Source organism: Ascaphus truei, chromosome 13 (assembly GCF_040206685.1).
Source record: "Ascaphus truei isolate aAscTru1 chromosome 13, aAscTru1.hap1, whole genome shotgun sequence".
NCBI lineage: Eukaryota > Metazoa > Chordata > Amphibia > Anura > Ascaphidae > Ascaphus > Ascaphus truei.
The window spans coordinates 7,871,080-7,895,602 of NC_134495.1; the positions used below are offsets into that span (position 1 = coordinate 7,871,080).

Genomic DNA, 24,523 nt, shown 5'->3' on the forward strand with positions numbered 1-24,523 from the left:
TAAATAAATAAATCTGATAAGTCATATTTATTTTATTGAAAAGAGTGGGTATTTTGGTACCGATAATGTCAAATCTCTTTGTGTTAAAAGACTGATTGTATGATTACAAATTCAGTAGCTACATTATTACCCATATACACGTTGTGTTCTCCATTTAACTATTTCTGTTTGTATTTTATACAACTGAATAATTGTTGTTTATAGAAGATGTTATTTTGTCATTAGTTTACAATCTAATTTATTCAAACTATTTCATTAAAATCTTAACATATTTAAGAATGGAGCTTTTATTTATTTTTTACTTCTGTTCTGCTTTTTATATATATATCTCATTTTTGGCAAATTTGTTCATATATATATCTTGGTTTAAACCAATAAATACCCTTTTTAGCTGAAAGTGTCCCGGAACAGTGGAAGCAGGGCGACGTGCGCCGGGGGAAGCTGATAGCAGATGCACACGTATACCGGAAGTTGGCTACGAAACGCACAGAACACCGACGATAACACGATATCCATGCACAAGCCGGCCCTCACAGGCGGTAACGGGTAAACGGAGCCTGTTTTATTTCTTCCTGTAACATTAACGCTTTCATTGCGGGTCCCTCCGGCGCGATTCTAAGATTTCTCCGTTCCACTCTCTGTGTTCTGTTCCCAACAAAAGGGGGGAGGGGAGGGTGGAGCTTGGCAGTTTGCCAACGGGGACATCCGGTCAGCGCACTCAGAGGGAGAGGAGGTAAAAAAATGGCGACAGGGCGCATGCGCAGTGGAGATATCAGACACCCCACAGGCACCTTTCGGATAGAGTGTGTGCACCCCATTAAAATTCCCCCCAACAAACGTATCTGGCTCCCACCCAGAAAGGCCCCATGCGAGTATTATTGCCGAGGGGGAGCCAGATATGTGGGTGGGATGGTTGGGGGCAGGTTGTTTGGGGGCTCGGGGGGTTGGGCCTTAATGGGGTGCACCCACTCTGTCTGAGTCTAGGCCTTGGATTGTAAGCTCCTCGGGCTAGGGACAATCTTCCTATTGTCAGTTTGTCCTAACGCACGAATACAGTTTTTGTTGCACCATGTTATTTCCCTCCCTCATCGTTCTGCGTGGGTGCCAAAAAAACAACCAATAATAAACATAGAGACCGCAGAGAGTGATCCCCCAAATACTACCCCGTAAAAGAACGGGTCCCACGTAGTGCGATATTATTTGGGTTATTTGAACCCCTTCTATCTGTCTGTCACTCTTACCCTGCGTTGGTAATAGTTATATGGGATGGGTATTTATATTCGGGGGATAGTTATTGTAGCGTCCCTGCGTTGGGAATAGTTATATGGGATGGGTATTTATATTCGGGGGATGGTTATTGTAGCGTCCTTGCATTGCGAATAGTTATATGGGACGTGTGTTTACATTCGGGGGATAGTTATTGTAGTGTCCCTGCGTTGGTAATAGTTATATGGGATGGGTATTTATATTCGGGGGATAGTTATTATAGCGTCCCTGCGTTGGGAATAGTTATATGGGATGGGTATTTATATTCAGGGGATGGTTATTGTAGCGTCCCTGCGTTGGTAATAGTTATATGGGATGGGTATTTATATTCGGGGGATAGTTATTGTAGCGTCCCTGCGTTGGGAATAGTTATATGGGATAGGTATTTATATTCGGGGGATGGTTATTGTAGCGTCCCTGCGTTGGTGATAGTTATATGGGACGTGTGTTTATTTTCGGGGGATAGTTATTTGATATAACGTTCCTCATGTGTTGCCTGTGACTATTTTGCATGTGTCTGTTTTATATTAAAGTGCCACTTTTTGGTCCAGAATTCCCAAATCTCACTTATTTTGGTCAGTTGACAGTTTTACAAATGACTCAGACATTCTTAACGTTGCGATCTGCATTGATCGCCTTTTATTTGTACCTTTGAGAGATCTCATCTGGCGCTTTCCAGCGTTGTTTTTATTTTTTAAGCTCTGGTGCTTTTTTCGGGTATCATTACGTGTCCATGAGGTTAACATGGATGTCTTCCTATTGCAGTCAAAAGGGGTTTTGTTTTTTAACTCAAATTTTATTGAAGTTTTTCAAGGGAGGGGAGGGATAAATCAAAAGAGGGGGTCGGGGTACAGATCAGGGTACATTCTTACAGAGCAAAATACCTCATCACAAATATTCACGTAACAGAGGAAGAGTAGAATACAGTCTGGTGGGAGGAAAATTAACATCCTTGGATTTAGTTCCCAAGTCTCTACCCTTTTCAATTCCATACCCCCGGGGGTACATCACGTGACCCCCCCGACACGTTGCCATGGCGACGTGGCACCAAGGAAAGGTAGGTGAAGTCTGCGCCCCCCCAAAATAATCTTGCGCCCCCCACTTTGCACACCCCTGCTTTGTGATATGACATACTGTGCAGTGAACTCCTTTGGGGTGAATCTCCATTTTTAAAATACACCTTTTCCCCAAGCACCCATAGGTGCTTCCATGTGCAACCAACACATGTTGTGTCCATCACTAAACTGAAACACACACAAAAAGGTGGGGCAACTCTTGTTCAACGGAGTAGGAGAAGAGGGTATAAGGTTTGAGGTGCGAGCATAAGAACAAATTCAGAACTTTACAGGAAAGGAACCTGTCTATATTACAGCACTCTAACTCAAAAAGTAACACATTCAAACTCAACATTTGTTATTCTCTTAAATATACTCGTTAAAAATCCAGTCCAAAAAATGCTGCAAAATAGCTACATAAACCCTATTCTAAGAACAGGTAGAGAAGAGAGAGAGAGAAGTTTAGATAGAAAACATGGTCCCTAGTGAGAACTGCCAGCCTGCTGCTGTCCAGCTCCTGTTCCCCTCACTAGTAACGTTGCATTCCAAATTACCGTCATATGTAGCTCTTACCACAAATCAGCGAAAGGCTGCAGATTCTCGCTTAAAGTAGCTAATAGGAGGAGGACTCTATCTATTAAACAGGGGGCGTTTTGTGTGCATTTTTATCGAGTATATGTAAGAAAATAAGTAATAATCACAATGTTTTTATCACTTTATTAATAAAAGTTGAGTTTTCACTCACTATTTTTTAAATATTGCGCACACGTATTTGTGTGTTTTTTTTTTACACAATGTGTGTTACATAGTTACAGAGTTACATGGTTACACAATTATATAGTTACATAGTAGATGAGGTTGAAAAAAGACATGCGTCCATCAAGTTCAACCTATGCTAAATTTAGACAACAGATACTTTATCCTATATCTAAACTTACTTATTGATCCAGAGGAAGGCAAACAAAAAACCCCAGTATCCTATCATCCAATAATATCTCATAAGGGGAAAAATAAATTCCTTCCTGACTCCAAGATTTGGCAATCAGATTACTCCCTGGATCAACATTCTTCCCATGTTTACTTATTTGATATATCCCTGTATACCTTTCCTTTCTAAAAAGATGTCCAACCTTTTGTTGAACAATTTTATTGTATCTGCCATCACAGTCTCCATGGGTAATGAATTCCACATTGTAACTGCCCTTACTGTAAAGAACCCTTTCCTTTGTTGCTGGTGAAATCTCCTTTCATCCAACCTTAAGGGATGCCCCCGAGTCCTTTGTACTGTCCTTGGGATAAATAGTTCTTTTGAAAGCTCCTTGTAATGTCCCTTAATATATTTGTATATAGTTATCACATCCCCTCTTAGACGCCTCTTTTCTACTGTAAATAAATCTAATTTAGCTAGCCTCTCCTCATAAGTTAGATTGTCCATCCCCTTTATTAATTTGGTGGCTCTTCTCCGCACTCTCTCTAGTTCCATAATGTCTTTTCTAAGGAGTGGTGCCCAAAATTGTACTCCATATTCAAGGTGTGGTCTTACTAATGCTTTATAAAAGGGAATAATTATGTTTACTTCCCTTCCATCCATTGCCCGTTTAATGCAAGATAAGATCTTTTTTTGCCTTTGCAGCTATTGCATGACATTGGGCACTACTGCTAAGCCTGCTGTCTACAAGCACTCCTAAATCCTTCTCCATCAAGGATTCCCCCAATTTATCCCGATTTAATTTGTAAGTCGCATGTTTATTCTTGCATCCCAACTGCATAACCTTACATTTATCTGTATTAAACCTCATCTGCCATTTACCTGCCCACGTTTCCAGTCTCTCCAAGTCCTTCCGGAGAGAAATTACATCCTGCTCTGATTCTACTACCTTACACAATTTAGTGTCATCAGCAAAGATGGAGACTTTGTGCTCTATGCCAACCTCAAGGTCATTAATAAAATGTACACACACACACACACACACACACACACACACACACACACACACACACACACACACACACACACACACACACACACACACACACACACACACACACACACACGTGTTATGACTGTCAATGGCCCCACCATCTAAATATAAATCAGGTCTTGGTATGAGTTCTATGTATGTATCTGTTGATGAATTCTTGGAACGTGGCTGGCTTGAAGATGACACAAAACCAATTTGCCTTTCAGTTTTGTTGCTGAGAGATTTCCATGGACAGCAGCCAGACCAAGAAGAGGTCACGGAGTCGGAGTACCAGTGTCTCCCACAGCAAGTCCGTGAAGAGGAAGAAGAAATCCAGCTCCCGGCATGGAGACAGCAGTGTGTCCCCTGCTAGGAAACCGTCATCTCTCGCTAAATATCACGGGGAGAGCTCGGAGTGCCGGAAAAAAGAAGGTGCGCACAGACCTGCTCCGCCATGTATCCGTATGCAGCTTTCTTCTGATATAGAGCTGACCATGTGTATATAAACTGCAGTGAGTGTGTAACTTTAAGGCTATGAGCTGAAAAGCTAGGAATTCCCAAAGAGCTTACAGGCTGTGTCCCGTCAACTTACACTCCATCAATATTAATATTACTGCCAGGGCCACCAACAGCTTTCCCGGGGCCCAGGAGGAAAGTTTGCATGGGGGGGCCCCTGGCGGCAGCCTTGCGAGGGTCCCTTTCTTTCTCAACTATAAGGGGAAGGGAAAAGGGGACGGTAGCTGCTCTTGCTGCAGTCTGGGAGTGGGTAGGTGCCAGGAGCAATAATATATAAGTGAAATAAAACTTGCAGGTGCAAGAAAAAGAAGCGGCTATATACTAGCACTCGGACCCTAAGGATGTGCTGTGAAATAAGTCAGTTGAAACATATCTTTAATGCGTATATGTAAAATAATGGTGGACAATAACAAACAAGAAGGGTCTCTGCATAGTACACAAGGCAGAGGCAGCAGTAAAGGTTAATTTATAAATGAACCCCAGCTCCAGAATAAGGTGCTGACTAGGTAATCCTGAAGGGGGAGGGAGGTGCGATGCTGACCGGCGGGGGGGGAGGCGCGATGCTGACTGGCGGGGGGGAGGCGCGATGCTGACCGGCAGGGGAGGCTCGATGCTGACCGGCGGGGGAGGCTCGATGCTGACCAGCGGGGGAGGCTCGATGCTGACTGGCGGGGGGGAGGCTCGATGCTGACTGGCGGGGGAGGCTCGATGCTGACCGGTAGGGGGGGGAGGCGCGATGCTGACCAGCAGGGGGGGAGGCACGATGCTGACCGGCGGGGGGGGAGGCTCGATGCTGACCGGCGGGGGGGGGAGGCTCGATGCTGACCGGCGGGGGAGGCTCGATGCTGACTGGCGGGGGGGGGGGGGGAGGCTCGATGCTGACTGGCTGGGAAAGGGGGCGCGATGCTGACCGGCGGGGGAGGCACGATGCTGACCGGCAGGGGGGGGGGAGGCGCGATGCTGACCAGCAGGGGGGGGAGGCGCGATGCTGACCGGCGGGGGGGGATGCGCGATGTTGACCGGCGGGGGGAGAGGCACGATGCTGACCGGGGGGGGAGGGAGGCACGACGCTGACCGGCGGGGGGGAGGGAGGCACGATGCTGACCGGCGGGGGGGAGGGAGGCACGATGCTGACCGGCGGGGGGGAGGGAGGCACGACGCTGACCGGCGGGGGGGAGGGAGGCACGACGCTGACCGGCGGGGGGTGGAGGGAGGCACGACGCTGACCGGCGGGGGGGGGGAGGGAGGCACGACGCTGACCGGCGGGGGAGGGAGGCACGACGCTCACCGGCGGGGGAGGTAGGGAGGCACGACGCTGACCGGCGGGGAGGGAGGCACGACGCTGACCGGCGGGGGAGGGAGGCACGACGCTGACCGGCGGGGGAGGGAGGGAGGCACGACGCTGACCGGCGGGGGAGGGAGCACTCAGAGGCCTGGCAGCTGCATGCAAAAGTTGTGCCCTTTGGCCGGGCCCCACGTAAGTTCTGCCCCCCCCCCTGGGGCAATTGTCCTGGCTCACCCCCTTCCCCCCATCCCTCCTCCCTCCAGCAGCCCTTATTCCTGCTCTCTCACACACCTTTATACTATAAATGAGGAAGCACGGTGTATCAGGCGCTGGGACACGTTATTCCTGCTTTGGAACTATGGCGCTGATCTTTAAACACAGACTGGCGTCACTGAGATAAGCAGTGGGGGGGCTTCCGAGGCTGTTTCATGTCCTTAATGAGGATGGGCTGGGTACCCGTGAAAATGCCGTCTCTTATCAGGTTGTGTGCACTGTTTGTGATCTCTTTGGGGATGAGAGACATTATAAATACAATAAATGGCAATTAAAAATAAGTATGAACATAGAGAGACTCTTCATCCATGTAGAGTGCTGCATGTTTATGTTGGGGGGATTTTTGCCTCCTAAAACAATTTGCTGCTTTAGAGTAAATATCTTAAAAACAATAGAAGAAAAGCCTGGTAATCAGCAGTTTTTAATAAAGAAATGCATATCAAAGAATAAGACACACACAAAAATACCTGGAATATACAATCATATGATTAAATATATAGAGCGAAGGGGCTAGTTAAGAAAGCATTGTAATATGCCGTTTATTCTTTAAAAAAGTATATAACATTAATTTAAAACATAATATATATATATATTGTAGGTGCAGTGGTGCATTTAATTTTTCAACAATGGTTTGTAAATGTTCTCTATTAATCTTTCCATCCCAGAGCGAAGAAAGAAGAAGAGGAAGAGAAAGGTGAGCGCATCTTCCTCATCTTCATCCTCCTCTTCAGAGAGTTCCAGTTCCTCGTCATCGGCGAGCTCCTCTTCGGATGGTTCAAGTGACAGCGACTCGATGTCTAAACGGAGGAGCCGCCACAAGAAGAAGAAATCAAAGCACAAGAAAGGGAAGAAGCTGAAAAAGAAGGGCAAAAAGGCCAAAAAGAAAAGTGCATCTAAGGACAAGGTCAAGGAACCGAAAGCCGGGACAGAGGAATCGCTCCCCGGCCCCTCCCTAGATCTGTGGCAGAAGGACTCTATAGAAGATACTGGTCCAGGTGAGCTGCATGTGTGAGAGAGCGCTAGATACTGGTCCAGGTGAGCTGCATGTGTGAGAGAGCGCTAGATACTGGTCCAGGTGAGCTGTATGTGTGAGAGAGCGCTAGATACTGGTCCAGGTGAGCTGTATGTGAGAGAGCGCTAGATACTGGTCCAGGTGAGCTGTATGTCAGCGCGAGATACTGGGCCAGGTGAGCTGCTGTGTCAGAGAGTGCTTTGGATGCTCTGTTTCTCTAGACTCGGTTCTAAGAGCCTGACGAGGGAGAAGACTTTGCTGAATTGCTGCTTTGGCCTGGGACATGGTGCAGGGAGCGGCGCTGGGCAGCGCTGACATACTAAGGCCTGGGACATGGTGCAGGGAGCGGCGCTGGGCAGCGCTGACGCTCATGCTCACCTGCTCAGGCAGGAGATTTTTCTTGTCCCTGCATGAGCGTCAGCAAGCGCGCTTGTGTGCCGGGTGGGAGGCGGGCCTGGAGGCGGATCGGGAGGCGGGGCTAGCACGTCACGGCGCCGACGTTACGGACTGCCATTGGCTTCTGCAGTCACGTGACCGGCCCTGCGCTTGCACGAGTGGCAAAATTTAAACCTTCCTGTCTCCTGCTTTTCCGCACGCCTGCGGAAGCGCCGTCTAAAGCCGCGCTGATAAGGATAATGTTTCGGCTCAGCGTGCCTCAGCACAGTCTTTTTGACCATGTCCGAGGCCTTATTGTCTTGATGAAGATACTTATGTCTGTTTCTATCTTATTGGCAAATAAACAAACTGTGTTGCAAGCAAGTTAGGGCATCTCACCTGCATGTCAGGTGATGCATTACCTTCCAGTTTAGAGGTGGTCGTGTAGACCAGCAGTTCCCAACCTTATTACCCCGTGCCCCACCTGCTACAAAATATTTTGTCCTTGAAACCTTAATTAATAAATCTTACTGCCGACTCATCAGACAAATCGCTAACAAACTGTGTGACCGATCCCAGGCAGTATATGGTGTCCTGAGCTTGTTGGGGGGAACACACGCTTCATAAGGCCCCAAACTGTGTGACTGATCCCAGGCAGTATATAGTGTCCTGAGCATGTGGGGGGAACACACGCTTAATAATCCCCCAAACTGTGTGACGGATCCCAGGCAGTATATAGTGTCCTGAGCATGTGGGGGACACACGCTTAATAATCCCCCAAACTGTGTGACGGATCCCAGGCAGTATATAGTGTCCTGAGCATGTGGGGGAGACACACGCTTAATAATCCCCCAAACTGTGTGACCGATCCCAGGCAGTATATAGTGTCCTGAGCATGTGGGGGGAACACACGCTTAATAATCCCCCAAACTGTGTGCCCGATCCCAGGCAGTATATAGTGTCCTGAGCATGTGGGGGGAACACACGCTTAATAATCCCCCAAACTGTGTGACCGATCCCAGGCAGTATATAGTGTCCTGAGCATGTGGGGGAGACACACGCTTAATAATCCCCCAAACTGTGTGACCGATCCCAGGCAGTATATAGTGTCCTGAGCATGTGGGGGGAACACACGCTTAATAATCCCCCAAACTGTGTGACGGATCCCAGGCAGTATATAGTGTCCTGAGCATGTGGGGGACACACACGCTTTAATAAGGCCCCAAACTGCCCCATCGGTGTACAGCGCTGCGTACATTGTTGCCGCCATATAATTAAAATGACACACACACTGCGTTTTGACTGTGTTAGTCACATGTAAACCCTGTGTTCATCATGGTCGGCTGTCATTGCTTTGCCATCAGTTTTGACCGATGAGCAGAAGACGCGGATTCAGGCAATGAAGCCAATGACTAAGGAAGAGTGGGACGCGCGGCAAAGCGTTATCCGGAAAGTCGTGGACCCAGAGACTGGAAGAATGAGGTACTGTCTAATTGCAGCATCGTTCCAGCGTTTGGATGTACGTAGCATTATTTATATAGCGTCTTCCAGCAGTAATACACGTGACAAAATAACAGGAAGACGCGCTTCACACATAAAAGTAACATTAGGAAAATGAATCCCTGCCCCGAAGAGCTTACAATCTAAGTGGAAGAACTTGGTTGGCATGGTAAGTGCATTTGCAAGGGGCGAATACTCTGAGCTACTTACATGCTTCATTAAAGACGTTTGTTTTAAGAAAGGTGGATAGAGAGGGTGCCAGACGTGTACTGAGGGGAAGGGCATTCCAGAGGCGTGGGGCAGTCAGTGAGAGAGGTTTTAGGCGGGACAGGGCTTTAGATACAAAGGGAGTAGAAAGAAGACATCCTTGAGCAGAACGCAAGAGTTGGGATGGTGCATAGCGAGAAATTAGGGCTGAGATGTAAGGAGGGGCAGAAGACTGTAAAGCTGTAAAAGTGAGTAGAAGAATGGAGTGTGAGATGCGAGATTTGATCGGAAGCCAGGAGAGGGATTTCAGGAGGGGAGACGCGGAGACAGATTTAGGAAAGAGTAGAGTGATTCTGGCAGCAGCGTTTAGGATAGATTGTAGGCGAGACAGGTGAGAGGCAGGAAGGCCGGACAGCAGGAGGTTACAGTAATAGAGACGGGAGAGAATGAGGGCCTGAGTCAGAGTTTTAGCTACACTGTAAATGCGAGAATGTGAGTGAGGAGTCAAATGTGACCCCCTAAGCAGCGTGCTTGTGATATTGGTTGTATGATAGTGCTGCCAACAGTCATGTAGAATAGGGGCAGTAGGGCCAGGCTTAGGAGGAAGTATGAGGAGTTCCGTCTGTGATGTGTTAAATTTGAGTCGACAGAGGGTCATCCAGGACAGCAGGTGTAAGGTCAGGGGCTGAAAAGTAAATTTGTGTGTCGTCAGCATAGAGGTGATATTTGAACTCAAAAGATGTGATAAGGTCACCTAGAGACACTGTGTGTGTGTGTGTGTGTGTGTGTGTGTGTGTGTGTGTGTGTGTGTGTGTGTGTGTGTGTGTGTGTGTGTGTGTGTGTGTGTGTGTGTGTGTGTGTGTGTGTGTGTGTGTGTGTGTGTGTGTGTGTATACTATCTATCCCTCAGGACAGACCCCTGGGGTAGACCCACAGAGGAAGTGTTAGCGAACAAGAGACTGAAAGTGCGATGGGAGAAGTAAGAGGAGTTCCAGGATACAGTTCTGTTACTGATTCCAAAGGGCCTATTCTCGTAACTCCAAAGTGCCAATCTGCCTCTAAAGTGCCCTTTCTGATGGCATGTGCATGCTTTGCTATTCTGTAAGCCCGTCATGCATGTCTATTTCATGTATACAAGGCTTTTTTTTAGAAGTGATTTGTCAAAAAAGCCTCAAACTGCTATTCTAGTCGCTGTGTTAGCCAAACCTCTTCTAAAAACGCCATTTTTTTTCACGGGAGGTGAGATTGGTCTTGGAGTTACATCCAAAGACTGACATATGGTGTGAAGGGAGTATACAAGAGGTTAAAAACTCTCACTCTTGTGCGCAAACTTTTTCCCCTTTGCGCCCTCCTGCTCGCGCACCCCCTCCTTTCCTCGTCTCCGGCATTCTGACGTCATGGCAACGTGACATCATGTAACCCCGCGGAGTCATTTGACGTGTCGCCAGGAGCCGCCGGAGATCAGGTAAGGGAGTTACAGAGGCTTTGCGCAATCCCCCGGCATTTTATTTAAATGCTTTTGGAAAGAGCGCAGGGCCTCTGTAAGCGCCCGCGCTCCCCAAGTTTGTGCACCCCTAGTCTAGGAGAGAATAGGAGTTAAGAAAATGGAGCAAGTGAGAAGATACAAGGCATTTAGAGACAAAAGGCAGGAGCGAGACAGGGTGATACACACGAAAGGTGAAACTTACGCTTTTTTATATATATATATATATATATATAATTTTTTTCTTAGTTGATTTTAATGAAAATTAGAGGGGGGTCAGAATGAAGAAGAGGGGGGGGTGGAGGATACAGCAACGTTTTCGACAACTATACTTACAGAATATTTTGTTTACATTATTGACTTTGGTGGAACATCAATTATACATTTTATAACGTAGAGTTGTACAAGAGAGAGATTTCGATTGAACAGTAGCTCATTATAACACCCGTATAGTGCAGGAGTGAGGGTTACCATTTCTGCCACTGCCTGGCTGCAAGGATTTGCCCCAGGGTATCATTGGGATTCCTACAGAAGAATGTTAGTTTGATCGGAGGTGAATGGCCGGATGATTGGAGGCTTTCATAGATCAGCCAGGATTGCCACAACTTCTGGAATTAAAGCTGCAATTCAGTCAATATCCTGCATGTGTGTTTTTTTTTAATAAATCAGTTCTGTAGTAAGAAAAAATACTTTTAGCATTTTAAAAAACAACAACTTTGAAAGACCAATTTTCTTGTATTCTATTTTAACAGCCATTTGCTAAGGCACTGCCCCTTCATGTCCTGTCACAAGCCCTGGCACACCCCTTTGTCAGCCCTGCCCTCCCTCTAGCACATGTCAGTGCAGGAGTGCTCATGAATATTCATGAGCTTCCACTGAGTGACAGAGGCAGAATATAAACATATGCCAGCTCTAATTATGTCACCAAATTTCGCCTATCAATACATGGAGAACGAATTGACCGGCAGCTATACAGTTCTTTAGGTAATTAGAGATTGCACACATGAAACTATTGAAGTAAAAAAATAAATTAAAAAAAAGACTGAACTGCAGCTTTAAGTGCCCGATTCCCCGAGTCCGTTTCTCCATTTTAAGGGAGAACCATATTCTTTTTTTTAAATTAATTTTTTTAATTTGTATAAGAGATGGAAGATTTGGGCTCATCCCCAGAGCGGCCATGAAGCATCTCATTACAGTCACGGTGTGGCCTCTCCTTTTGTTTAAATGTGTGTCAATGTCACTTAGAGGTCTGTTTAGGAAACATGACCACACATCCAGGGGGAATGGGAAGCCCATTACCCTTTCCGAGAACTTGTTAGGCTACCCCAAGGCATGACCACCATGTGATTGAACGTGGCCCGCTGGCTGCATCCCTTGTGGCAAAGGGGAGAATCCCCGGGGAACATTCTTTGAATGACGTCCCGGGGTTAAATACCACAGGTACAGTACTTTATGAGCATTTTCTTTGATGTGTGTGCATATGGAGGCCAGACCTGCAGTGGGGTACATTTCTCTGCAGCAGATGCAAACTGCTGGTTACGATTGACGCAAAAGGAGCAGCGCATATTGTTTCCCAACAGCCGTACAGGCACAGACCCGTTAAACGTTTACGCAGCAGCGCGGATTACATTGAATGGACAAGTCCGTCCAAACTATAGATCATCAAAATGAATACAGAGTAACAGTATTTTTTATAGGAGAGGATGAGTTGAGGCAGGAGAGACTTCTTCCAAACATGAAATCCTTTCCATTTTTATTATATATACATTTCCAGACTGCTGGCGTGACCGTGCCATGGTGTGTCTGACACTCACATTCCTATCGTTAGATAAACACACAGCAGCCTCTCCAGCTTTGCTCTGTGCGATTTGCACGTGCAAGAAATGACCCAGTTTTCCAAGCGGAATGGAAAATATCAGAGTGAAGTAAATAATGTAGGACAAGCACATTCTTAAAATAGAACCGAGCGTGGCATGCCCGTGGCACATCTCATGTGCAGGTTCGTTACCCATCAGGCATGCAGCCGAGGCCTCATTAAATCGCCATCCAATCCCACATGCTCATTACAGAACTGTCTCTGGCCCAGATTTCTTGTCATTGTGCAGACTGTGTGTTATATGGCACAGAGATGTTTTATAAGGAGATAACAAGTGCGTGGCTGAACTCATTATTGTGGGACCCGCATGCTGGGTGCGTGTCAGTAGGGTGACAGTGTTATAGGGTGAAGTAGTACAAGGCTGGGGATCAGTTTGAGTCCAATTTTTTTAACCATTTCACTGTCCGAAGCCAGAAACACACTGCTTCATGGCAAATATTGTGTTCTATCAATGCTCGTCTGAAAAAAGAATATATATATATATATATAATATATATTATTTTCTCACTCTCTATATTATGCAAGTGGGTTTCATTAATCCTTTTAACAAGGATTATATATAATAAGACTTTTTCATACGGCTTCTGCTACTAAGGTTATAATGAATGGGCTCAGGTGCAATGTTGACTCCGGCTAAAGCTACTGATCCGTTTCACTTCCAGGATTATTAAAGGCGATGGTGAAGTTCTAGAAGAAATTGTAAGCAAAGACAGACACAAGGAGATCAACAAGGTACGGTGATTTCCCGATGTTTATTTCAGGCCGGCTGTGCTGGTCAGTCCTGGGTATGTGGGTATAAGATAGGAGTATCTCACAAAGGTTCAACTCGGTGGACAAATGTCCTGTTTCCATCTAAACTACTATCCATGTCACTTAGGTGATTTGGCTGCTTTTATCCCTGGTACACATCTTTTGAAACATGAGGTTTCTAGTGATAAGCAGAACTTTTACTCCAGAGGACCGCATGGTTTCGATAACATGAAACAAATATATATGCTTAATCGGGGGCATTGACTGCGGCTTTATAAGGAGCAGAACATGGACATGTTATAACTCCCACCTCGTGGGATATCACAATATGGAAACCTTAGCAAACAAGGGCAATATTTACACTGTCGTCTTGCCTTGAAACGAGGCCAGAAAGGCAAAGTTTTAATTTGTACGGGCAAAGCATTTTTGACTCCTGTTTGCAGCCTGTGCATGTGCTAATCACCCCCTTAACCTCCCCCACTGAAGAGGTGGAATGACAGACACCCCTTTTTGTGTGTGTGCTTTTCTACAGTATGCTACACAAAACGACGGCATTGCTTTCCAAACGAGGCTGTACTGAAGGCCGCCGCCGCCGCGACCTCCGAAGCCGGAAGCTGTATTCTGTATACGACGGCTCCGTGTACTCGGGAGCGCTCGCGATATCCATGTCCAGCGGCTGGTTTCCCCGGCTTCGGGCTGCCTGGCTGGTTCATCGCTCAGTACGTTAGAATATGGACATGTTCTTGCGACTCTGGGATGTAGTTTCACTTGGTTTAAGCGGCACATGGTAAGTGCAGTGATCGGGGTGACGCTTTGTGACTGTAAAATGTAACCGTAGTTTCCTAAACATGTTCCTTTTCTGCTTTGCACAAACTAATATACAGGGAGCTATTTATTAAACTATGGTAATGCCGATTGGGGCACTAGTGCATGGAATCTCCCTTTGAAGTCACCAGGGGTTTCCATGCAATAGTGCACACTGGATGTACACTATCACCGTTTAACAAATCACCCCCTCTATGCCCACACACCTTGTTAGTAGCGCTTTAAAAGTAGAAGTCTCTCATTATTGTAGAAGTGAAGCTGAATAAAATAGGAACGATTCGGCAACACCAGATCTGTTTTTCCCATTGCCAAATCCTTTGCTTAAATATTATTTATACGCTTCTTTTCACACCCGGACTCTCAAATGCTAATAAAGTGTGCGGTACCCACATCACCAGGTCAGGGGCACAAAAATATCTCAGAAGTTGCATTACGTTTGGAAAATTAGCTGATGCCAAATCTGTGTTATATTTTAATTGAAAACAAACGAATCTCCTTTTTAAATGATTAGTCTTAAATGCTGGAGTTATCCCATGTTGGACTAGAAATCATAACTTGTCGTACTGTGTGTGTAAAACCGTGGTAAAAACAAATAAATCCCTAATTATTTACAGCGTCTGGTGCATTTCTGAGAATACCAAAAATGGGGGCGCTGACCAATAATCACCTTCAAATATCAACACAACACCTTGTGTGAATGTGAAATCCAGATATAGAGTAAATAAAACACACACTGTTTATCCATCTCCCGGCGGGGCTGCTTCTCAGTCGCTGCGCAGAAATGCTTGCAGACGCCGAGCAGCGCCATTCCCAGCACACGCCTGCCGTATGGAAAACGTCTCGGGGCTTTGCACGGATTTTGGCAGAACTAAAATCCAAAATGTAAAGTCTTGGTTTTATCTTTTTAGTTTCAAACGGACCCCATCTACATAGTTTTAATACTTTTCCAAGTGCGCTCCTATTTTTTGCAGTTTTTTAATGTGTGAAATAAGTTAAGCGCAAAAATCCTATGAGAATGGTTGAGAAGGGACCCGGGTCCCAGTTACTGTGGCTGAAGCTCAGCGTTGTTACATCCGAGGAGGAATAAAAGCGAGTGCTAACATGATCTTTGCTTTTTACGCTGGGAAGAAGTCCAGAGAAATTCCTAACACACAGCGCTTGTAGTTTCCGAAACATCTCTCATCACTGCGAGTGACCCTAATGTTTGGGCAATGTCCCCTTTCACTCGCAGCCAGGCACCCTCTCATAAACAATCAGGGTCTCACTTCAATCTCTCGCCTCTCAACTTTAAAGGCCTCTAAAATCTGTCTTGGCAGCAGCGATTTCAGTCTGTCAGCACCTCACAGTGCGTCCCACGCTGCAGCCGAGCCTGCCACATTGTTTACAAGGGGGAGAGAAGGACCTTTCAGAGTAATGCAAATCTCAAACTTAGAAGAGGATTTCTTTTCTTTACACTCCTTTGCTGTCAGAGGGGCTTGCAGATAGCGAATGGGGGGCTTGCAGACAGCGAATGGGGGGCTGAACTGCCGTCCTCAAGACACTCCCCCAACAGGTCAGGTTTTTAGGGTATCCCTGCTTCAGCACAGGTGAGGTGAATCTGGGATATCCTGAAAACCTGACCTGTTGGGGGATCTTGAGGCCTGGAGTTGAGCCCCCTTGGATTAATCACTAATTTAATGTGAGCGATCAGAATTCTTCATGGGACCGTGCAAGCTCCAACTTTTCAAACACACACGAGTCAAAAAGCCTTCCCGGTTCTTTAATGTGTGTAATGTACAATGGATACTGCACAGAAAGCACACCGAGGCATTAAAACAATGCACTAACAGCAAGTGGTAAGTATGGGTCGTCACATACAAGCAAAAGAGGTCTTAACAGCATTGTACACACGGAATGAGCACAAGAAATGAAAGCCAGGACGCCACAGACGGTGCCTGGAAGAGTCCGTGCTCTTTGTGCAGATCTTTCCAATCACTTCTATGTATCCACATAGTCTTTTTATTGTTGTTGTTGTTGTTGAACTGTCCCTAAGAAAAACAGCTTCTTATAAATAAAACAGAACATTGTTAAATATAAAATTGACAGTCAGTGTTATTATACTCATGGGGGTAATACAGAGCAGACCATAGAAAGAGTAAGGGGAAAGATAAGGCTTCTAGAACTAATAGGAAATGCAGCAAAGGTGAAATACCTCATTCTATTTGGGCTTCTAAAAGTGCAGGTTAAAATATATATATATATATATATATATATATATATGTATATATATATATATGTGTATGTGTATATATATATATATATATATATGTATATATATATATGTGTGTGTGTGTCTTTTGTCAGTAAGCCTTTCAGCCCCTGGTTTTCATTTATTGTGTATATATATATTTTTTTAACATTGTAAACGTAGGTTTTTGGTTATTTGAGACTACAGGTGTTGAATTAAAGGTGACTTTATATTACGTCTCAAAAGAGAGACAGGAGAATGTACTAATTTCTGAAGCAAACTGGGACAAACATCTGCAGTAAGTTTCAAACTGTTAAATAAAAGGCATTTTCACCCAAATACACACACACTGACTATCTCAGAGTGAACTGTTCCCTTAAAGCAGGGCTGGGCAACTTCAGTCCTCAAGGGCCACCAACAGGTCAGGTTTTGTGGATAGCCCTGCTTCAGCACAGGTGGCTCAGTCAATGACTGCACCACCTGTGCTGAAGGAGGGATATCCTGAAAACCTGACCTGTTGGTGGCCATTGAGGACTACAGTTGCCCAGCCCTGCCTTAGAAGCTGAATGAAAACTATTGCTATTGAAGAATGGGTACAACGTAATGGGGCGTCACATGTAATCAAATGGGGTGTTGTGTGCAGTGTTTTTCTCTTGGTGCAGGACATGTCACGTGTATGAGACGCAGACTATCCCCAATTTAAAATAATGGTCTGTGGATGTAATCTCCCTTTCTGCACATCTGCATAATCTGATATTATTGCAGTCACAATGAAATATTCCACTTGGTTTCCCGTGGGGAAACCCCCCAGCAATGCCTGACCAGGAAAGTCATTGTCCCGTACAGTTACTACATGGAAACCCCCCAGCAATGCCTGACCAGGAAAGGCATTGTCCCGTACAGTTACTACATGGAAACCCCCCAGCAATGCCTGACCAGGAAAGGCATTGTCCTGTACAGTTACTACATGGAAACCCCCCAGCAATGCCTGACCAGGAAAGGCATTGTCCTGTACAGTTACTACATGGAAACCCCCCAGCAATGCCTGACCAGGAAAGGCATTGTCCTGTACAGTTACTACATGGAAACCCCCCAGCAATGCCTGACCAGGAAAGGCATTGTCCTGTACAGTTACTACATGGAAACCCCCCAGCAATGCCTGACCAGGAAAGGCATTGTCCTGTACAGTTACTACATGGAAACCCCGCAGCAATGCCTGACCAGGAAAGGCAGGACATTGTCCCGTACAGTTACTACAGGGAAACCCCACAGCAATGCCTGACCAGGAAAGGCAGGACATTGTCCCGTACAGTTACTACAGGGAAACCCCCCAGCAATGCCTGACCAGGAAAGGCAGGACATTGTCCCGTACAGTTACTACAGGGAAACCCCACAGCAATGCCTGACCAGGAAAGGCAGGACATTGTCCCATACAGAGATAATAAATGGAGAAAGACACAGGACATATGATTGTCAATTCTACTTTGAAAATATGAAGCTAGTGGTGAATATATAATATTGCACTTTCTGCATTGACAATGACGTATACTTGGTCCTTTAAAATAATTGCTTTATACATAATGCCTGAAACAAAACAAAAAAGCTACTTTTAAAATGTTTTAAATATTCATAAAAACCCAGAGGGTCTCGCCCCTCTCCTCCCCAACCCACACATTTTCTACATAAATAAATAACTTTCACTTTTTTATATAACCACTTTTCTGAACATTTACAGTCTTATGTTTTACAATATCTACACACGATAATAATTCATCACCCCTTGCACAGTAAAATACATTTATGTACCTTACCTCTCCTTGTGCATTTCAGCTTTTAGCTTCCAAATCTCTCTTGTAAAGGCCATATCTAATTCTTCACACTGACTTGTTTTCGGGGTATGTTGGTACATCTTTTGCATCAGTAGCACCCCCGTAGCCAATTCAACACACACTCGGTTAGCAATTCATCTAACTTTGAACTTGTTTAGTAGTCTCTCCTGCCTAAAAAGCTATGCTCTTAATAGCAGCACAGCTTTTACCTGAAGTGTGTGTGTGCTTTACACTGCAACAGCATTGTATAGTCGCTCTGATAAATTCTACAGTGAGCCATATTTAAAGCCCACATATGGTATACATCACCTTTTCCCCACAAATACATGTCAAATTGCTCAGCAGTTTATCAAAGTTTCCTTTGTAACAACAATGTTATGTTGTGGGGACAGGCGCTGTAGTTCAACATATTTATTCCCTTATGTCGCAAACCTAAAGATGTACATATACCGGTACTACCAACTTTAACACTATAAATACCAGAGGACCCAGCTAACTGCTGTAACCCTTTCACTGCCTGAGAGGCCAGCAACACATAGCAGAGCTAGCTGAAAATATTCCCTTTCATAGTCACACCTGACATATAAATTCTAGCACTGGTTTATGAAATCAAAGTTGGAAATGATCCAGCAGTGGGTCACGGTTCTATACCCAAAGACCAGGAAGAATTCAGCGCCGGATACTGATGATGTTAATATCATCTGATGCAAAGTGGTTCATCTCTTGAAACAAATAAGCACTTGTTAAATTGCAAGTAGTTCAAACGAAATCGGCTTTGGAGGATATTAACAGCATGTTAATAGCTGCCTTTGCAGGGGGCAAATATAAAATGCTTAATTGTACTATTTAGTATGCAACCCCCTTCTGTGATATTGTAAATAACATCCCCCACTTTTTGCAGAGCTGAGAAAATTAAGATACGGCCTTTTTTTTTAAATTTTTTTTTAAATCTACACTATTTTTGGCAAACCTGCTTTCGTTCTGCGTCCTGCGGAAAAACAGCTGCAAAAAAAAAGTGTGTGTATATAAATATGTTATGTATATAATATGGAGAGGACCGCAATCCGCCACCAACATCTGTTTGCCTGGATGCTCTGTACCAGTAAATAATAACCCAACAGAACAATAGGACGAGGCTTGCAGAACTTGTACAGAGGCGAAGACATGGTGTTTTCAAAAAGGTCCCAAACGTTGATACAATCAAGTTCACTTCTGTACAAGGCCTGTGAGTGCCTTCCCATTGTGTGCGTGTACGAACACACGCACATACACACACCCTGGCTTAGCAATATTTATTTATCATGCACTACAGACAAGGACGTGTAACTACATGAGATGGTAACAGGTCTCCAATCTAAAAATTATCAGTGCAAAAAAACCCCAAACAATGAGGTTTTACAGTTGAGCAACTACAGGAAAAAGCAGCGGGCTGGAAACGTACAGAACCGAACTGTGAGAACAAAAAAAAGGACTTTGGGTTAAAGGTTTGGAGTGTCCATTCTGGTCACAGAAATTACAGAGCAATACATCCATACAAAGCTTTCATATATTTATAAACTTGTGTTATTTCCCCAATCAGCATTATGTATCTTGACGAGCAAGGCTGCCTTTTTGCGACGCTGGATTTCCTTCGCTGGGGTTTTTAAACCTCTTAAACAATCGATATCGGGTTTCCGATCTGCTGTGCCTTCGTTTCCAGAGGATGGAGAGCGTGAGAGCATTGCTGAAGCCTATCGACTAGTCGTTTTCAGCTCTTCCCGTGGACGCTGGGCCTTCTTGCAATCGCTTCTCTTAGCCGAAGTGCAATAAAAACCAAAGTGAAAGATCCAAACCTTTTTCATTTCGATCCAGATATTTGTTGTGCATTATTCAGTAACTTTTCATTGATGGCTAAGAAGGAGGAGGCAGATATTTACATGGATACGTCTCTGAACCTGTATAAGAAAAAGATGCAGGGTTACTTATGATCTCTACCTGTAAGTGTCTTTCTGTGTTTCTCTTTCCCTGCCACAGATAATCTGATGGGCTTTGCCACCCTATTTAAGGCCTGCAGTTCAGCACGTAGGACACTATCGTCACCAGCTCTGCTATATAGTAGCACCATTTGTTTTAACCCTGTCTTTCCTGCAAAGTTTTGCCTCTGTCCCTTTCAGGTTTGTTCCCCATCACGTGGCAGGTTCCAAGCACAAGCACATGTTCATGGCTGCCTATTTCTGACTTAAAACGCCAGATTCCAGCTTGCCGGTGGCCGCACTCCGACCCCAGCATCCCGCCGCGATGCTCATGCTTCTTTGGCTGCGCTCCTTCTCCCGATCCCTGTCGCTCTCCGACTGGCTCTGCGTTCGCTCCGGTTTGTGGTTGCTGCTTCCCGAGGGTTGCGAGGAGATGGTACGAAGCAAGTGGTTCCTCTTCCTCAGAAAATCCGACTGGCCGGGAAGACAGAAGCTGCCCTTTCGTAGTGCAATCCTGCTGGTGTTCTTGGCAGGGCGAGAACGGTGGTTGTATTCCAGTTGGGCGAGGTGGGAGGCATAGCCCTCCGTGATGAACTGTGAGGATAACACAATCACAACAGATCATATATTATTAGGGATCTGCACAGAAGCTGACAGAGGGCCTAGTTGAAATGGATATGATCAGAATATCCTAGTTTTGTACAAAAAACATTGTTCTAATAACATGTTACAGGCTGCAAAACAGCTGTGATTATCTGCTGTCCTATAGCTTTTGAACTGACACTAATGCATTTCAAGCACACTTGGAGTTGCAAACACCGCCGTACCTGACATTGGTGCTGTAACTTCTTGGTAGCACGGCCAACGATATAAATTTGTAGCGGTGACAAACCCAGAGCGCTGTACACAGTGATATCCTTGGTGGAACCGTACGCTGCATGGGCTTTCATGTGCACCTGTGGAAACGGAGACAGATAAGTCCGGGTAAAAGGACTGTGGCAGAACACCTGCCTTCTGAGACTACTTTATTCAATTATGATGCACAAAATGATAACAGAATAATATTCACGTGGAGCGAGATTCTATTTACATGCAAGAAGAATGTCTGTGGCCGCTTGGTCTCATGCCACGATGTAGCATTATTGTTTTATACAAACAGATTTCGGTGTTACATAAAAACAGATAGTTAATGAATTTGCAGAGTGCACCACATACTTAGTGGATAATGTATCACTGTGCGGCTACAAAATCAGTGCAAGAAAAGATCACTAAGTAAAACTTCTCACGGATTTCATTGTGATTCTTGCTTTTGGTATCATTGGTGCTGGCGTGTTTGTGATCAGCCCCCATCAGTGCGGACTTTAGGAGTAGAAGGTGTCACTGAACAGAAGGTCAAGTGAACCACCTGTTGTATTAACCTTGATAATTAAGTAACAAGCTACATTCAATACATTCTACATTAAAACTTCTAAGAGAAGATCAACCCCAGTATCCGAAAGCTAAAACACAATCGGTATCGGCCCCATTTCAAATGGCTTTTTGCTCTTCTTTACTCCTAGTTACTTAAATTCTGACTTGCTGTTAGATTTCATGTGAGTTTCCTTTATCACAGCGGTGGCAACTCCAGTCCTCAAGGGCCACCGACAGGTCAGGTTTTCAGGATATCCCTGCTTCAGCACAGGTGGTGCAATCGAAGACTGAGCCACTGATTGAGCCACCTGTGCTCAAGCAGGGATATCCTGAAAACCTGACCTGTTGGTGGCCCTTGAGGACTGGAGTTGGCCACCCCCTGCTTTATCATAATAAAAGATCTTACATCTGTAATGAGGATCTTCAGAAAGTTTGCTTTGTGTCGTAACGGGTCATGAACCAATCCATCGCAAAACGACACAATGCCGTGGGGAAAGTTGTGCTGAGCGAGCCATGCCACCACCCTCTGCTTCTGCATGTCCGGTCTGCCGGTGACATAGATGATGAGGTAGCCAAGGTCCTGCCAGTGTCTAGGGTGGGACAGAAAGGATGGATTATGCACATGTCCAGCACACAAAGCTCCCATGGAAGAGTCTCTTATTCCCAACAAACCTCACTACGTCCACTGCTCCTGCCCTGACTTTCGGATCACTCCCCATGATAGAAACACTCGCTGCGAATGATCCGTCAATGCTGAACACCACAAATTCTGTCCCTTTTGGTAAAATGGTCATGTAACTGTCGGCAAACGTATGGTCTCCCCTGGAGAAAAGAAAGCAAACAGGATATTAAAATGTCATTATACCGCATCGTTGAAAAAAAAAAAAATGAATACATTTAGCCCGTATAAGCAACGTAAAGGTCCAGTATGTGTCTCGGGTAATTTAGGTTTCACATGGACTCGAGATCTAAAATCAGGGGTGGCCAACTCCAGGCCTCAAGGGCCACGAACAGGTCTGTTTTTCAGGATATCCCTGCTTCAGCACAGGTTGCTCAATCAGTGGCTAAGTCATAATGACTGAGCCACCTGTGTGTGAAACAGGGATATCCTGAAAACCTGACCTGTTGATGGCCCTTGAGGCCTGGCGTTGGCCACCCCTGAGCTAAACCTTGCTCTTTCTCCAGCAAATAAAACATGAAGACTCTGTTACTGTAATTTGTAGGAGAGTGACCAGATTGAGCCATCTTGGTTGTTTTTGTAAAGGTATTTATTTTCCGGGTATACACCTGTAACACATCACTTAGTGACGTTGCTAGAACATACACTAGTCTTGATATTTCAGATCTTTACAGTACGAGTTTTCCCCCTACTGTAAATGCAGTTACAATCGTAACCAATGAGACAATATGACGCCACAGTACCTGACTACCATTTTGACAGGATACACACCGACCCCGAGGGTTTTTTTCTCCGGTATCACGTAGGAAATCCTGCCGCTGCTGTTGGTTATTTCGGTGTCAAAGTAAACCCACTCTCCAGCCGGGGGCTGGATCATTATGTGAATGTCCACCTGCAATAAGACACAGCGTCTGAGGACGGGCCTCCTCGCAAAGTAATCTACAGAAATCCCCAATGTATAACACATATATACATACATGCACGCAGCTTCTCTGCCACTCCCGGAGGAATACAGTTATAAAGGGGGAACAAACCTTCTCCCCGGTAAGAGTGACCATGTCAAGAGGGCCGTACATGAACCGCCCCGTGAGCGCCTGTGGTCCGTCTTCATTAGCAACAGCATCGTTAATTCTGTGGTTGGCAGCAACATTCTGCAAGACAAGACACAACATGTTCATTTTTACTGCTGTGCACAACAGGCGATGCTCCCGCCCAGGAGCGGCCAGCTGCAGTCCTCGGGGGCCACCAACAGGTCAGGTATTAAGCACAGCCCTGCTCGTTAAGGATAGCGCTAACACCTTGTCCGGTTGGGGGCCCTTGAGGACTGGAGTTGGGCCCCTTGTTCTAGAACATGAGAGGCACCTTTGGAAGTGCTGACCCTTGGAGGAGCACATTTAACTAATTCCAGCAAATACGTGAAAACAGCGTGGCTGAAAAAAGACAAGTATTAGACGTGATCGCTGAAAGGTTTATTGGCCTGGTTTGTACACAGGAAGATTGCGGTGGGTTTTGCTGCCTCTCTTGTCCTCTGCCCTCTTTTTGAAAGAGGTTCTTTGACATACAGGGAGTGTGCATTACTCTGATTACTTTATCACTGAAGTGGAGCAAACTAAACCGACAATCACACCCTTCTGAGTCCCCAAAACATGAGAACATTTGTGTACCATCAAATATTATTTCAAATGCTTCCTTTGTCTGATTTCTAAAGCAATAAGGCACCAGTCACCTCAATGTAACCAGTTAAAGCTGTGATACGGCATTACCACCTTTCCCCCCCTTTATTTGTGTATGTAAAGAATGTGACTATGTATAATTCCACATTGTAACCTGCGCTGGCAATCGTTTGGTGCTCCTGTTATAAATCTGTCAAAATGATAATTGAGTGCCTAATATAATGGCCGCCTTTCAGTTTCAATCAATCCTGCAGTCAGTGGAAGGTCTGTTATATAGTGGGCGCGCAGCAGTGAGCGTGGAGCCAGCCGATCGGGGGGTGGGGGGGAGACTCAGAAAAGAATCTTTTCGAGCTGCTTAGAGTAAGGCTGC

At 45.4% G+C, this 24,523-nt stretch overlaps 2 protein-coding genes across 17 annotated transcripts in view; one reads left to right on the forward strand and one right to left on the reverse strand.

Moving 5' to 3' along the window:
• The first annotated feature begins 398 nt into the window (after positions 1–398).
• Positions 399–14,996, forward strand: ARL6IP4 (ARF like GTPase 6 interacting protein 4). Of its 4 annotated transcripts, none has more exons than XM_075568314.1 (6): positions 399–546; positions 4,510–4,714; positions 7,022–7,351; positions 9,108–9,225; positions 13,471–13,540; positions 14,091–14,996. In XM_075568314.1, the coding sequence occupies exons 2-6, from the start codon at positions 4,531–4,533 to the stop codon at positions 14,136–14,138; spliced, it is 750 nt and encodes a 249-aa protein (XP_075424429.1). In that variant the 5' UTR covers positions 399–546; positions 4,510–4,530; the 3' UTR covers positions 14,139–14,996. The 4 variants fall into 4 exon arrangements, with proteins under 4 accessions (XP_075424429.1, XP_075424433.1, XP_075424430.1 ...); XM_075568318.1 differs by lacking the exon at positions 399–546 and adding an exon at positions 711–733; XM_075568315.1 differs by lacking the exon at positions 399–546 and adding an exon at positions 2,114–2,323.
• A 1,131-nt stretch (positions 14,997–16,127) lies between these two features.
• PITPNM2 (phosphatidylinositol transfer protein membrane associated 2) overlaps positions 16,128–24,523 on the reverse strand; it is a 206,790-nt gene continuing 198,394 nt past the window's right edge. For all 13 annotated transcript variants that reach the window (XM_075568304.1, XM_075568312.1, XM_075568309.1 and 10 more), the window contains 6 exons: positions 23,515–23,631; positions 23,224–23,372; positions 22,474–22,623; positions 22,208–22,391; positions 21,219–21,347; positions 16,128–20,985 (listed from right to left, as the gene is read on the reverse strand). In XM_075568304.1, coding sequence (XP_075424419.1) covers positions 20,647–20,985; positions 21,219–21,347; positions 22,208–22,391; positions 22,474–22,623; positions 23,224–23,372; positions 23,515–23,631 — 1,068 coding nt within the window. In that variant the 3' untranslated portion in view covers positions 16,128–20,646. The remainder of the gene's footprint in view (positions 20,986–21,218; positions 21,348–22,207; positions 22,392–22,473; positions 22,624–23,223; positions 23,373–23,514; positions 23,632–24,523) is intronic.

Coding starts and splice junctions, on each gene's coding strand:
- ARL6IP4 (XM_075568314.1), top strand. CDS start 4,531: ATGGACAGCAGCCAGACCAAGAAGAGGTCACGGAGTCGGAGTACCAGT. Junction 7,352..9,107: donor TATAGAAGATACTGGTCCAG/GTGAGCTGCATG, acceptor CTTTGCCATCAG/TTTTGACCGATGAGCAGAAG. Junction 13,541..14,090: donor GACACAAGGAGATCAACAAG/GTACGGTGATTT, acceptor GCTTTTCTACAG/TATGCTACACAAAACGACGG.